The sequence below is a fragment of the Scomber scombrus genome, chromosome 21, assembly GCF_963691925.1.
Source record: "Scomber scombrus chromosome 21, fScoSco1.1, whole genome shotgun sequence".
In the NCBI taxonomy this organism is placed as follows: Eukaryota; Metazoa; Chordata; class Actinopteri; order Scombriformes; family Scombridae; genus Scomber; species Scomber scombrus.
In genome coordinates, this window is record NC_084990.1 from 13,089,403 (window position 1) to 13,105,255 (window position 15,853).

At 40.4% G+C, this 15,853-nt stretch overlaps 1 protein-coding gene across 1 annotated transcript; it reads left to right on the forward strand.

Annotated features, from left to right (window-relative positions):
• Window positions 1–3,993: 3,993 nt before the first annotated feature.
• LOC134002962 (G protein-activated inward rectifier potassium channel 1-like) lies at window positions 3,994–15,524 on the forward strand. The gene is made up of 3 exons (XM_062442034.1): window positions 3,994–4,662; window positions 14,201–14,417; window positions 14,851–15,524. The coding sequence occupies exons 1-3, from the start codon at window positions 3,994–3,996 to the stop codon at window positions 15,522–15,524; spliced, it is 1,560 nt and encodes a 519-aa protein (XP_062298018.1).
• The last annotated feature ends 329 nt before the right edge of the window (window positions 15,525–15,853 follow it).

The following is a 15,853-nucleotide window of genomic DNA, read 5'->3' on the forward strand; positions in this document are numbered from 1 at the left end:
ATCTCCCTTATAAATCATGTCAGTATCCATGAAAAAGACCTGAACTTAGGTACACTTACCCTAACAGTTGAAAACATTCGTCAGAAAATTAGAAAAGTAATCAAATAAAAAATAATCAAATGTAATAGGTTACATTACTTTGGTTGAATGAATGAAATAGCTACGTTACTTATTGCATTTTGAATAGGGTAACTAGTAATATGCAGCTATTAAATTTCCAAGGAAACCTTCCCAAGCCTGATTACAATATGGAAGTAATTGAGATCTTTTTTATCAAGTGTTGTGGTGCATGACACTAAAAATATACACAAAATTAAAGAATCCTGAATCACATTAAAAACTGTGTTTTTGTATAATAATTTATATAAAGTAGCTGTTACAGGATTAGATTTTAAATTGAAGAAAATGAAATGAAATGTACAAAATATTGACCATGAATGTTCTAATGTTTACAGTGTAAACAGTATATGCACTTTGCAATTTATAACCATAATAATAATAATAATACAAGTTGTTTTGATGTAACTTGCCATTTTAGATCAACAATCACAGGTGTGAGGTGAAGGATTGTGCTGCTATTTGAGTCAGTTATTGATATAGTGGAAACACCTCATTTTAATCAAGGCTGCATTACCAACTGGGCAAAGTGGGCAACTGGCTCAGAAGGATTTTACAGGGGCCCCCAAAAGCCCAGGTGTACTGAAACTCACTTTGATCTTAGTAAATTAATTGATTGTAAAAATTATTTGCATAACTTAAGTGCTATATCAACTAAGGCAGGTCTGCATTATTACTTTATCCTGTAGCCCTGTCGTGTACAGGGGCACTGCATCAACATTTAATTGTTTATAATTAAATTTGAATTTTGTTAACGGTTAATAGCACCTAGTTACATTAGTTTAGTTTGTGCTCACTTAGTGAATATTTTCTAAACTCAGCGAATGCCCAGGAAACTATATTTGATTAAATTTGGTCACATACAGATGTGGACAATACCAACAATACAATACAAATGTGGTGTATCAGATTGGTGCATGCCAACAAAAAAATCCAGCTCTGGATTGCCAACAAGCCAAAGTCGGCAACCTGCCTGGTGCTCCAGACCCCATGCACCTTCACTTTTGGCCCTATATTGTAAAGGGACTATGTGTTAAAATCTGTTTGTATTCATAGGCATAGGACTTCAGGGCATCTATGTGTACTGTACCTGGTGGGAATTCAGCAGTGACTGGGTACACAACACAGAGGCCTAACAGCACCTACCTTACCAAGGTCTACTAGATTCATTTGGCCATGAAGAGAATGTTGAAGCATTTGGGGCTAGGTGGAACTGGTTATTAGGGCCCGAGCGGCGATTGCAAGTCGCCTGGCGAAAGCCCTATTGAAATTGTAATGTTTATTATTATTATTATTATTATTATTATTATTATTATTATTATTATTTTTCCGACATTTCGTGCCCCAATTTCGCCCCTTTCCCAAATGCGAAAATGCTTATACTTTTGCACGGACGTCCGGCCTCATCCGAAATTCAATATTTTTGGGTGGTCGCACATGGTCGACGCAGAATGGCGGAATAGCGCCCCCTACAAAGTCCAAAAATGCCCATAGGGAATTTTGCTAACTTTGTCCTATGCTCACAAAATTCGGTACACATATGTATTATACCCACATATGCAAAAAAGCCTCTTGACCTCATGACCTCAACCCAACAGGAAGTCGGCCATTTTGGTTTTGATTTTTACCGCCTAAAATTAACTCCTCCCACAGCGTTCGCCCGATCAAGTTCAAATTAGGTACGCAACATCTCCAGACCTAGCTGAGCTTAAGTTGTGCTCTGCGCATCCGTAGGTCAAAGGGCGTGTTTGCCAGGGCTCAACTAACTTTGGCGTGCTCGCCATGTACATACGAGTGGCTCTCACGCCCACATACTTCATCCAATCAGCTTCAAATTTGCTGGACATGATGATGGCTCCGCCCTGAACGTCCCGATATATTAACTTCCCACGTAACTCATAGCGCCCCCTGGTGGTAACAGGAAGTTAACTAAGATTCATTAAAATTACATACTTTGCCCCATCAACTTCATTCAGAACCAGTTGGTGAAGCTACATTATGAAGACTGTGAAGCTACGAGTAATGGCGTCCGTGTGGCGACGCGGCGACCATCAATTCCTCGCCATGAAAAAATACGTTTGGCTTTTTGATGGCTTTATTGAACTCGTATCATCATGAAAATTGGTACACAGGTCCAGGGTGCCGACCTCAACGTCTCCATTCGCTCATAGGCGATCTCACTCGTGTCGCCCCCTAGTGGAAACAGGAAGTGCCATATTTTACATCATCATTGTGTGATTTCCACAAAACTTCACATGTGTAATCACTGTCCCACCTTGAACGCAACCGCTTGTGTTTTGTTACACTCTACTGCCCCCTGGTGGATGAACCATCAACCTCTCATAACTCCTTCATGCTTTGTCCAATTCACTCCAAACTTCACATGACTGATGAGTGGCCGCCCTGAACACACCAGACCACACCAGACCATATGTGTAACTACCTGTGACTGCCCCCTACTGGATGAACGAAACATTGCATTTTTGGCCTCCTTTCAGGTTTTTTCTCACTTTCTGCTTCACGCCACAGCCCCGCCATGCCTCAGGCCCCGCGGTGGCATGGGTGAGCGAAGGCCCGCCATCGCCGCTTGCGGCTTTAATTCTTATTGCTTTCATAATGATCCCTGAGAGCTTCTCTGTTTCATACGGATTTTTCATTTGATATTTAATATTGGCAACTTTTAAAAGTTAAAACTTGATTTTTCTTTCCTGCAGTTGACTTAACATCTTCTCCTATCAAGAATCAAGAGCCTCAAGCAAAGTGCAAAACATCTCATTAACTTTATAAATACATGTGATTTTTTTTTTTTACACATTTCTGTAACATGTCCTAAAAGTGGGCTGTTATAGCTACCTGCAAATTACACTAATGTCAAATAAATTAAAGGAGCTGTAAAATAAAGCGATACAGCACTCAGCCATGATTACAGCAATGATTCCATATTCCAACTGGGTCCAGCTTTGACACAAACAACTAATAGCCTTTTAATTTGATCATATTCCCATAGGAATTTGGTGTGAAGTGTTCTATTAGCAGCTGAACTCTTAGTTTGTTGAGGTACTGTATTTCTTCACCATCTCTCAGAAACAGGATTATTCTAGTGAACAGTGTGTGGTTCAGATTGGTATTTCTTTAGTGTTACTTCCACCGCAGTGACACTAGAGGACACCAAATAGCCGCTAATAAACACAAGTATTGAGAATCACCAATTTTACAGTACTGTGTTTTGCTCAAGAAGGAGAAAGCTTGGCACCAGGAAACGAATGACAAAGTAATGTGTAAAATATATTTAACAACAGACTTAAAGATTGCCCGTGGCTGATTTCAATGTTTCATTTCCCTGACTGTAACTCCACATCGCCCCCCCACCCCTACCAGTGAAAGACACATTGACCCCCCATGCTGCTGTCCCTCTACAGTCTTTAATTTGAAGTCACTCCTACCTGAATGTGCTGCCTCTGGCACAAGTGCGCACTGTATTTTCCTGCTGTTCTCATTCACTGGTGATCTGCAAGGACATATATACATACACACAGACACACACCTTTGAATCCAGCTATTTGATTGCAGCTTTTGTTTTAAAGATATTATTATGGGATGTGTTTTTTTTCCGTTTTCAAATGGATGAGACCTGAGCAAAAAGTTGGCACTCGCAAGATACCCCTTTGCGTAAAGGATCGACTCTGGATCATGCATTGCGCAGAATCTCTGCTCACTTACGATTAATTTACATGAGAGAGGCGCATCTCCAACTCACAGGATGCGAGTCACGCGCTGAATGTTATTGCATGTTTTTGGGCACTGGGTACCAAACTTGCGTAAAGAGCTGATTCGGCGCAAGTATTGACTGTTTGTCACAAGTAGGTGATTGATACAATGTCAGCCATAAGGAGGAAATTTGGCGAGGACTACCAGGTGGTAAACACCAATCAGGGTATGACTTTTTCTGCACCCGTGAAGAGAAAGAGGCAGCGGTTTGTGGAGAAGAACGGCCGCTGCAATGTCCAGCACGGTAACCTTGGTGGGGAGACAAGCCGATACATCTCCGATCTGTTCACCACGCTGGTGGATCTCAAGTGGCGCTGGAACCTACTCATCTTCATCCTCACTTACACAGTTGCATGGCTGGTCATGGCTTCAATGTGGTGGGTAATAGCTTTCATCCGTGGCGACCTGAGCCACGGCGGCCACAACTCGTCCTACACTCCGTGCGTAGCCAACGTGTACAACTTTCCCTCCGCGTTCCTGTTTTTCATCGAGACGGAGGCTACCATCGGCTACGGCCACCGCTACATCACGGAGAAGTGTCCCGAAGGTATCATCCTCTTTCTCTTCCAATCCCTACTCGGGTCCATCGTGGATGCTTTTCTCATCGGTTGCATGTTCATCAAGATGTCGCAGCCAAAGAAGCGCGCGGAGACGCTGATGTTCAGCCAGGACGCGGTCATTTCCCAGCGGGACGGGAAGTTGTGCCTCATGTTCAGAGTGGGGAACCTGCGGAACAGCCATATGGTGTCCGCTCAGATCAGGTGCAAACTCATCAAGGTAGGCTACAGGTTATACTTTCTATAGCTAAGAAGCACAATACATTTCCAAAAAAAAATTACTAGAAAAGAGGGGACTTTTGTGCAGTGAGCATTTGCCCCTCACCCCGCATCTCAACTCTTGAAAGGCCATTATCAAGAGCTGAGACTAAATGACAGCCACTTAATTTGTTCTGAAATTGCTCTCATTATGTTTTATGAGTGCTTTCCAAGTCATGCATTGAATTTCCATTCATCTCCAGAATTGATTGCATTCCCTGAGGACCACAATGATTTGCAGAGAGGCTATGGTTTTAACATGAGGCTCCAACATAAGATGTATTTTAATGAGTGACCATTTACATTTACCCCCTGCAGGAACTATTTCAATGCTGGTTTCACAATTAACAGTGTTGCACACAGCCTTTCATGTGTTTTTGTTCTCCTCCCTCTTCATCCCGGAGGGAGGAGAGCCTGCAACAGTCAGGGTCATCACAAACCGTCCCCCCTCAGTCAGCAAAACAGCTCTCAACACGCTGTATATCTAAGTTCAGCCTCTGCTTCAAATGTCCAGATGAGATGGATGGGCCCCCCAGGGGACAGTAGGTGGGAAACTGCACTTATTGACTGAAAGATCAATTGACCCAATACTCAGTGGGCCACAATGAGGTAAAGACTGTATTTTCTAAGGCCACGCTTACCTAAAGACAAAAATGCCACTAGTCTGAAGCAATGGGAGCTGACAGTGATCTAGATTTGTATGAAGCTGGTTTCAGTGCAGAAAAAAACAATCCTGAAAATGAAAGGAGAGCTGAGCTGAGGCAGCTGCTGGCTACGATGAAAGAGAAGAGAAAAGCATTTTGTGTCATAAAACTTGAAAGTTGAAAACATGAAAAGACTCTGAGACTACGATGTCAATCACTACATATTCCAGTTCACACCTGGTTGGAAAATGTGTTTCAGAAGTCCCCTCAACAATATGTTTTATTCTCTGCAGACTTTATGACCTCTAGCTGGAGTTTCACACCATTATTTTCAATGAGAGTATGTCTCAGCATATTTTTTCAGGTGCTGAAGTAATGGCACAGAAAAAAAATATTTTCAACATCACAATTCATAACAATTCCTTTAATCAGAAAAGGACTTTTACTCAATAGAGTGTGGTCCCCTTAATTTGCTCGCTGTAGCAGGCTTCTCTTATACATGAAATCTACTTTTCTCCAATCCAAACATTTGCAGATATCTTGAGGACAGCAGTGCTTTGTTGTGACAGGGAGAGTCAGGCGTGCTTCTGTCGTCTCTGCAGAGTAGCGTGATGATCTCAAGTGACAGTTTACTCTCTGAACCCTCGAGGGAAAGTCACCAGAAAGCTGCCAGTATGTCAGTACCACCGTGCATTAATAAGGTTATACTTGATGCTTTGTGTTGCACTCTGACTTTATCCCGGCTGATAATATCATATAATGTAACTATTTCTGCTCAGTCTCATTTTTCATTTGATTCAAGTAAGAGGAGAAAAAAAAAAAAAAAAACTGAATTGGTATTCCATAGCAATATAAATATCACTTAGTTTGACACAATAAAGCCATGACTCTATAACTTATTATCATTAATGATTATTAGCCCTCTCTATGGGGATTTTTATGTCATTTAATTATCATTTTCGCTTTTATTAATAGCCGCAGAAGGCAAAGAAAAATGTGGTGTCTTAATTGCAATTAATCAACACAGCATTGCAGAGGTGCAATATCATCAATTTTCTCCTTCCACACAGGCTTCAGATGGTTTAATACTCTGTCGGCAACGCTTGCTGTACTGTTTTCACCCTGTTATTTCAAACAGAATGAAAGCAGTGGGTTATTTACCCATGAAGCATGTAGTTATGTTTGACCTAGGTCAGATTTGTCTGCACGAGTGCCGATATTACAGATATTGCTGGGGATGTTGTTGTGATTGTTTAGATTATATTCTGTATTTGGTACGGTAACGACCAACGGCATAGAGCAGAACTAGTAGTTTGAACTGAAATTTGCACCTTACTGAATTGTGATTCATAGCAAACTGAAGCAGAACAAGCTGCAGTAGCTGACAGTTGCAGAATAGACACATTGGCTACACTGTGTTTTACTCAGTCTTGTCTTTTACTTCTGTCTGTCTTTTATAGCTGAAGGTACAGTATGGTAAGTAAATAAACCTGCCTGACGATGATATAATTACAGCAAAACAAAGTATAGTAGGTGTTTTTAAGTGCTACCCATATATTTCTCTGGGTTTCTGTTTTTTTTAGTCAAACGATCCATAGCTTTCTTTCAATGATCAGTTGATTAGATTTAGATGATGATCCAGTGAATTCTGCTGCCGGCAAATGATGATTTTTTGCAATTATAATTAAATTCTCTTTTAAGCCACAACTCTTCACATGTCAATGGAACAACATCCAGGACTCTCCTAATCATCTGCTAAGGAGCATTATATTCATGTGCCATCAATACATAAAGGACACAAAGTAAACAAACAAAAACATTATTATTTCCTATTTGCACTCAACAGTTTTATCCAAAGAGGTTTCAGTTGTTTTCTTTATCTTGAACAGAAGGACAAACTCCTTAAACAAACATAGTGATGTGACTTTATTTTAAAAGCAAACCTCTTTTTATTCAGTTGCAGGATGAAATGTGCTGTAAAGAAGTCTGCTGTGTGCAGTTTACCACTGTAGCACAGCTGCTGAAGAGATGAAGTGTTCTAATATGTCTTTTAATGTATGTTAACAGAGACAGTGATGTTTTAGAGGCCATAAAGCTATAGTCATTGTAGCATCGAACTGTACTGTGGGGTGTTGTAGAGTAAATTGACTGTACATCACCCTTGTGGTACTACACCTGCTTTGTGGAGACAATGCTGTGGCTTGTTTTCACGTAGCACACAGCTCAAGGTCACTGTCTGATGGGTTGCCCACAAAGCTGAGTGGAGAAATGAGGCATGGTGCAGTAAATCCTAATGATGGAGCTGTGTAAATGCACTGTGACATGGCAACTGCAATCAATAGTCAGGGATAGTCCGGAATATGCATCGGTTGTAAATTCTTATGGGACCTGGATACTCTGGATTTAGCAAAAAAAAATAAAGTTGGTCACATTCTTAAACAACATTCATGTTATTTACTGTATACAGTAGGACTTATTATGCATAGGCACAGCTAGGGCTGCAACTAACAATTATTTTAATTATTGATTAAGGTGCCAATTGTTTGGATGAATAATTTAGTGAATAAACTGTTAGAAAGTAGAGAAAACTGCTGAGTACGACTGCCCCAAGCCCAAGTGGGCATATTGAAAATCCTTGTTTTGTTCAGCCAACAGTCCCAAATCAAAAGATATTAGATTACAGTCATTGATGATTAGAAAATATAACAGCTACATTTGTGCATGTATACTACAACAAAAGTGATTACTATTAACTGCCTATCAAAATAGTTGCAGATTAGTTTTCTGATGAACTGATTAATTGACTCACCTTTTTTTTAACAGATTAGAAGTTTTATTTTGTTTACAATTTTACAAAATGAGCTGGAAAGCAACATTTAGATCACACACACAATTTATTTCCATATTTGGTTTCATCTTTTGTATTCTCTTGTTTTAGAAAATTAAACTTTAAGGATCTATTTGGTCAAAAATGCTTGACTAAAGCTGAATTTATACTTTCTATGTCCACAAGTAGGTGTGGATGTGTGTGAAATGACATCATCAGAGGGTGTCTGTGTATGCTCTGTGCGGACATCTATCTTCCCATAGATGCTGATGTACTACTATATGTCTAGAATGTGTCCTCTAGGCTGACTCCAGAATATTGCATTAACCAAACTACTATTTGTCTCTGGTGTCCTCAGTTGACCATGTATGCGTCCACTCAGGAGAATATCTGTGGACTACAGATTTTATTGTCAAACTCGAAAGGACAGGGTTGACCCCATCTTTTAAATGTGAGTTAGATTATGATATTATCATAAGATGCTATTATTGTTACAGTAAGTTACATTCATTTTGTATTAGGCTTAACACAAATGTAAAAACAAATGTTATTGGAAAAATGATTCCCTGTGCATTTATCTATATACATAATGAATATCAGTTTAAAAAGACAAATGTCCTTGAATTCTATAAATAGTAATGAAGCTTTCATTAATAAACCAGTAGAATGCAGTAATGCACTGACCCCAGCAGCATTGGCAGCATATAATTGTAAAGCAGAGAAACGTGTTTGGTTTGCAAGCAGCGCACAGAGGAAACACCCTCATCCTTGCAGGAGAAGAGTGTTCAGACAAAGAAACAGTAAACAGCAGCTACGAACAAAAACACAAAGAGACAGAGGGAGATAGTGACAGCTGGGCGGTGCTCGTCAATGTCGACAGAAGCTCGTCTCAGTAGGCTGGTCCTCAGCAGGAGATAAGTGATAAGTGCTAGTAGCAGCAGATAGACAGGCATTTAGCTAGACAGGCAGGCAGACATGTTAGCAAGACTCGCCACATCTGCCACTGTCTGAAGGATGAGCATCAAGAAGAAGAGACAAAAGCCGAGAAATGTCCATGTTTAATGTCCATAGATTGAGAACGGCAATTTGGACGTCTGTGTGAGCCTCACATTTGATGTCCAGCTCAGAGCTCATGGTTGCAGCTGGATACACACAAACACACAAAGACAAATGTGCACACTTTGCACTTCTCTCTTACTTTCATCGTCACTGTTTGTGTTTCTTTGTGTCTCATTCACACATACACACACACACACACACACACACACACACACACACACACACACACACAAACACGCACACACACACACACACACAAAGACACTGTCACTGAGGAGGAAGTGAGTCACCAGGGACGGGGACTGCTTTCACTCAACCTGAATCTCAGGTGGCTCGGTAAATTAAGCACTCCCTCTATATCAGGTCCTCTTCCAAAGGCCATTAATTTCCCTCTTGTGGCACTGACTGTTTAGCGACAGCAAGCCATCACGCAAAGCTTTCACCTTGTTAAAACCATTCAGTGTCAAGTCGGTTTCTCCTTCCTTTTTGCAGGGGTGTAATTTTACCGCAACACTATAGTGTCAGTCAATGCAGCTTTAAACAGTATTTGAAAAACAGAAGCTTCACTTTCAAAACAATGGCTTAATACGACTTCCCAGGAAATTGGTTTCCAATCTCATTGACTTGTGCTAGCTTTGCTGACAAATGGGACACCTGCCTGCAGTATCTCAATAACAATTTACAATTGTGATTTGGTGAATATAAATGAAATTAATATATAAATGCGACGTTTTAAAAAAATGATGTCACCTTCTTCTCCCACTTATAGAAGATGGGGGAAGGAGTGCCAGAAGTGGAGATATACATAAATATGGAGCAATCAATTGCAGAATGTATTACATGTATATTTAGATGTCACAAAATCCCCAAGTTTTGCATGTTTCTGATGCTTTTTATCTTAGAGTTGCTACAGAAGCATGAAGCTGGTTAATTAAGGTTTAATAGGGGTAGTAATTTCCCCACTGCTTTGCATTTCACTGCACACAACCATCAGTTCAAAATACCAAAGGAAATTACAACTTTAAGGAGCATCAATAAGCAAATATATCCAGTATAATACTGTACAAATATTTAATATTTGAACACAGGACATAACAATGAACATAAGTGATTTGAATGTGTAGTTAAATGAATAGTTTGACATTTCTATCCTGATGGCTCCCATGGTCTCTTCCAGGATGATAATGCCCCCATCCATAGGGCAATGTCTGAAGGGGGCTGAATTGTTTGATGAGTTTTAAAAGGATGTGAATTATATACTATATCCTTCACAGTCATTAGATCTCAACCCAATTAAACACCAATGGGATATTTTAGAACAACGTGTTAGACAGTGCCCTCCACCACCATCATCATAACACCAAATGATGGAATATCTTTTGGAAGAATGGTGTTCATCCCTCCAGGGTGAAAAATATGTTTACTCCTTAAAATCCGTGGTAGGTGAAGGGGGGCTTTTTAAATCTAAAATGCAGTGGAAAACTTTGGTCATGGCCCCGAAAAACTGAAAAGGTAGAGACAATCCTGTTATCTTATCTTATGTGAATATAAATGAGCTTAAGCTGCTCTCACTTTACACATTTACAGTGTGATTTAGAATGTCCTGGAAAATGATTTCCTGAAAAGAGTGGGAACTCTGACATCCTCAAAAGCTTTTTAGAGTGTCATGAAGCTCTTGAAGCTGGAAAGTCGCTCCCATATGGATTTTCCGTGTGACGGGATGTCACAGGCACTTGAAAGATTGCAAGCAAGTCATCAAAGAGGAATGTCATCTTGTGACACTGTTGTTGAAGGTCCTGTTGGCAGCAGCATCAGAGTTAGATTAACAGAAGATGAAGTGATTAACCGACATCACAAACACTAATCTTGTAACACACATGCTTTAGCTTTCCGACTCAAAGCTAACCTATACATTGATAGATTCAAATGGGATAATGCATGATGACCACGCCTTGTAAGTCTTAATAAGGTGCTGGAAGCATAAATGAGTCTAAACTTGATGAAAGAGATTTCTGCACACTTAGATCTATTCTTTTTTTTAAGCTTTCAGTCTGAAGTGTGAATAAGCATATTTCCCAAAATTTTGAACCATTTCTGCAACTGTAATACAGACAGTGATGGTGGAAGGTTTATATCTTTTACTATAGGAAATACCTACAGCAGGTTAAGGGAGAGGCATGTGTTTCTTACGCAGCTTTTTCCCTTCTCTTCATGTTTCTTTTCCTTTCAGGGGTTCAGGAGTTCCCGCTTTGTTCTGTCATGCTAGCAGAGTTTTATACTTTAGTTGACATGCGACACTGGCTCCCTGTCCGAATATTCAGGGAGCACCCATCACTAATACAGCATGATTGGTGACACTTTCCCTCGCCAAAGCCAGTCAGGGATCTGTGGGCACAGACGTCTTCCTGTGAAATGTCACACCCTTCTGTCCTCAACGTCACAGTGAATACAAATGACAGTCTGTTTGCCATCTGTGGACCAAGTGGCTCCTCACTCAAAGGGCCAGGGAAATACTCTGCATACAAGTTAACATGAGGCGACAGGGAGAGCTATTTGATCTGCGCCATAGCAGAATGTGACTTAGTTTAGGTATGCTGAATGTTATCTGTTTGAAAAGAGGACTTCATCTACATTTTTTGTGCTTTTTATTCACTCATGTTGACTGCAGAATTAATTTGGGTTGTATCAGGATTTTCACAGGCCTTGGGGAGCCTCCCCAAAAACCAATTTGCTGTCTTCAGGATGCATGAAAGCCACTGGGAACATTTTCTTGGGGAAACAAACACCTTTTGCTTTTGAATCGTTCATTTTTGACATATCTACTGGAGTATATGAGCCTTGCCACTGAAATGAGAAGAGGTTTCACATTTAATTTTTCACCCACTTCGTTGAGTCTTTTCCCTATTCCATGCTTTAATTTAACAGCTAGAAGAGTACTTTATTTGATTGAGCTTGGTTTCTCAAGAGCAACCACTTCTCTATAATCTAATTATACTTATCTTGGAGGACAGGCCACCACAGAGTTTTTAAGTACTTTAATGTGCTGGCAATGAGGAGGTGTGCACAGAGTAAAAGATAACCTCAGAGCATCTCCAACAATAAAACGTTACCAAGCACCCATAGCATCTCTGGCAGAGATGTCAGAGAATTGGGAGACCACTGTTTTTTTTACAACCTTCTCACCTTTAACTGCCAGTCAGTGCACAGAGAACAATATGAAAGATATAATTGTATTTTACTGCATTGTATTGTAGGTATTGTTGCTTCTGCATAGTATCACTTTATGTCAAATATATGTGAAAATTCAGCGGTAGTGGTATTTTAATGTGTTTCTTTTTTTTTTTTAAGAGTCAAGATTTTATGTTGACTGATCCAGCTCTCAGAGAAAAATACATCCATTCAATATGTCTCTGTACATTTTCTGGGGGGGATTTAGCCACCCCCTCACATTTTGTAAAACATGTAGGTCTTTCAAAGCAGACTAGCACCAGCAGTTCTAACAAGGCTCAGGGGTGTGTATTTAAGTGCTGTCATTTTGCAAAAACATGAGTATAGCCTGAGACAAGGGGATAAAAACATGTCAAGCATCATCCCCCCTTCCTCCTTTAAGCGGGGATGATAAAAACAATCCTCAACAGCTGTGATCACTTCCACTTTTGAAGACTTCGTCCCACCTGCTTTTGAGCTATTAAATCAAGTCCCTCCCCACTTAAAGTCCTACCTCAACATCCCATTTCATGTGGAACCAAGTCAAATCACAGAAGAAAATTACTTTCTCAAAGCTATTTCATGGCACCCTTAACACTGCGTCAGTTACAAACCCATCAGGGTTACACCTGCGAAAAAATGCATGCACATATCCTGTATACAGTACCATAGCTGTAGGGGTTTTGGATGAAAGATATCCTACAAAGTCACACATATTATCCAACAGAGATATCATAAAAACTATCCTGGCAGGCAAAGTGGCCTAGCAGACTGCACATCAGCCATCCTCAGGGTCATAAAAACCCTGTAGCCATGTGGATAATGGCCTTTACATTGTTTTGTATGACAACAGAGCAGTGCCTTGGAATTTGGAGGGATTCCAATAGCTCTCTTTTTGATATTATTCATCCCTGCCATGAATCGGGAACACCTGCTTTGTTCATTATTTTTGTCAGATGCCAGTAGGGCTTTCTCTGTTGTGTTTTTTATTTATAACAGACTGTTCCATAAAAAACAAAGCAATAATATTGGGGTCTTATCAGTGGTCAGAGATATTAGAGAGGTAGGTACAGTATCTGTGTGGCTATGAATTATAATATTTACAATAACTAAAAAGACAGAGAGATAATGACTTGATTTGACTAATTTGAGTGGCTGAAGCCTCATACTGGCTTCAAATTAGCTGGTGAATACATTTTGTGCATTATAATGAGATCTCTTAATGGTCAGTGTGAACAGGAGGAATAATTACAGCAAGAAAAATGTGTCAATGTTCACTTGAACAATTGTGAATCTTTCCTGTTCACAATGTTCAATCTGCTCAGTTTCAGTTTGTTAAATTCTGATCTTAAAATGCAAGTCATGTGAATAAAATTACCATACTTAATCTAGATTTGGGTTAGGGTTAGGAGTTAACCCTTAAATCCACACACCAAAGTTTGTGGACAGAGGTTGTTAAGTTTACAATTTTTCATCTTGAGTTTTGTCTTCATAATTTAAGCAGTCTAATTGGAACAAGACTTTTAAAAAGTGAATTTATTCTAAGTAAAATATTTGTATACTATACATTTAGTAAATAAAGCATTAAACATTCAGAATTAATATTATGGGTATTATGTGATGTTCTTTTAAAAAATGTGTTCAAGATGACATAACTCTTGTGCTCTGACCTAACTGCTGAGGATAAAGCTGAAAAATAATTATTTATCCTATGTGGTTGTAAGTTAAAATGCAATATGTCCTGATCATGTGTGTGTCTACAGTCTCGGCAGACCCCAGAAGGTGAGTTCCTGCCTCTGGACCAGTGTGAGCTAGATGTGGGTTTTGGTACAGGAGCGGACCAGCTCTTCTTAGTGTCGCCCCTGACCATCTGCCATGAGATCAACACTAACAGCCCGTTCTTCGATCTGTCACAGCGCTCACTCATGAATGAACAGTTTGAGATTGTCGTCATCCTAGAAGGCATCGTGGAGACCACTGGTTAGAGCAAATGATTATTTTTGAATATCTTTTTTTTTTAAACTTTTTTTTTTACTAATAACTTTGAAAAAGCTTTACTTCCCCTTATGTTTTGATTCATTGTTATTTTGCCTGTTGCATAGAGCGTTTCTCACTATTCTAAAATAAAATATTCAAAAGAATATTTCATTTCATGGTCTTTAAATATGCAATAGCACAAGTGCTTCTTCATCTCTGTCATATGTTTTTTCATATTGCTGTCTCTCTTGCCTGAAGCGATTCTCCACTTTTCATTTCAGTTCCCTGTCTGGCTGCCTGTACATTTTTATGTAATCAGCCACTTTCTACAATTGTCTTCGTGCTAGCATAACCCTTTTATTCATCTCCTTTTTGTCTTTTTCTTGTCTGTGTTTGAAATATTGCTCAATACTAACGTCTTTACTCTCCATTATAGGTATGACATGCCAGGCCCGGACATCTTACACTGAAGATGAAGTCCTGTGGGCCCATCGTTTCCTTCCCGTCATGTCACTGGAGGATGGCTTCTTCAGAGTTGACTACTCCCAGTTTCACAACACCTTTGAGGTCCCGACGCCTCCCTACAGTGTGAAAGAGCAGGAGGAGAAGTCCTCTCTGACGTCACCCAACTCTCTGCCTGTTGCAGCCACACCCACATCCCCCCTGCTGGGTAACAGTGGCCACGGAGGCCGAAGGGAAAGGCTTCTGTCAGCTGACTGTGCAGACCACGTCGAGGATCAAACCTCCAGGCGGCCCAGCAAACTCCAACGCATGAGCTCCACCAGGGAGGAGCACCTGTGGAGGGGGCTGAAGACAGGAGCAGCCTTGCCTGGGGGGAAGGCGTCCAGCACAGGAGACCTGCCACTTAGCATTCAGAGGCTGAGGTCCAGCTCCATCCCGGTTGTTAGGCAAGGACAGCCGGAAGAGCAGGTCCAGCTGTTGTCTTTGGATGGAGATATTGAGGAGAGTGAGCTGGAGAAACACAAACTGCCAGAAGCCATTAGCACCATCTCTGCTCCAACCCCAACACCAGTCCAGATCCCCTTTGTAGGGGGTCGGCCAGAGGACAACCTGCCCCCCAAATTGCGCAGAATGAATGCGGACCGCTGATTTCTGCTGACTACCTTTAAGACTAAAAAACATTTTGAAAATTGAATCAGGCTTGATGGGCATTGCACATAAATTAAGACTACTGTGATGTTATTTTCCTGCAGATTTTTTCCAGTATTTTACATTTACTTACTGGCTCTCTACTAAGTTGTCCATTGCCAAAAATATAAGGACAACACCAATAAGCCATCCATCCGCTGAGACTGTGAGTCATTTTTGATAGATCACCATCTGTGCCCCCGCCCCCACTGACTTTTAACACTTCTGCGCTTGTGCTTGTTTCTTTCACTTCTGTTCATGTCAACAACTTCACTTTTTTCCAGCTAAAC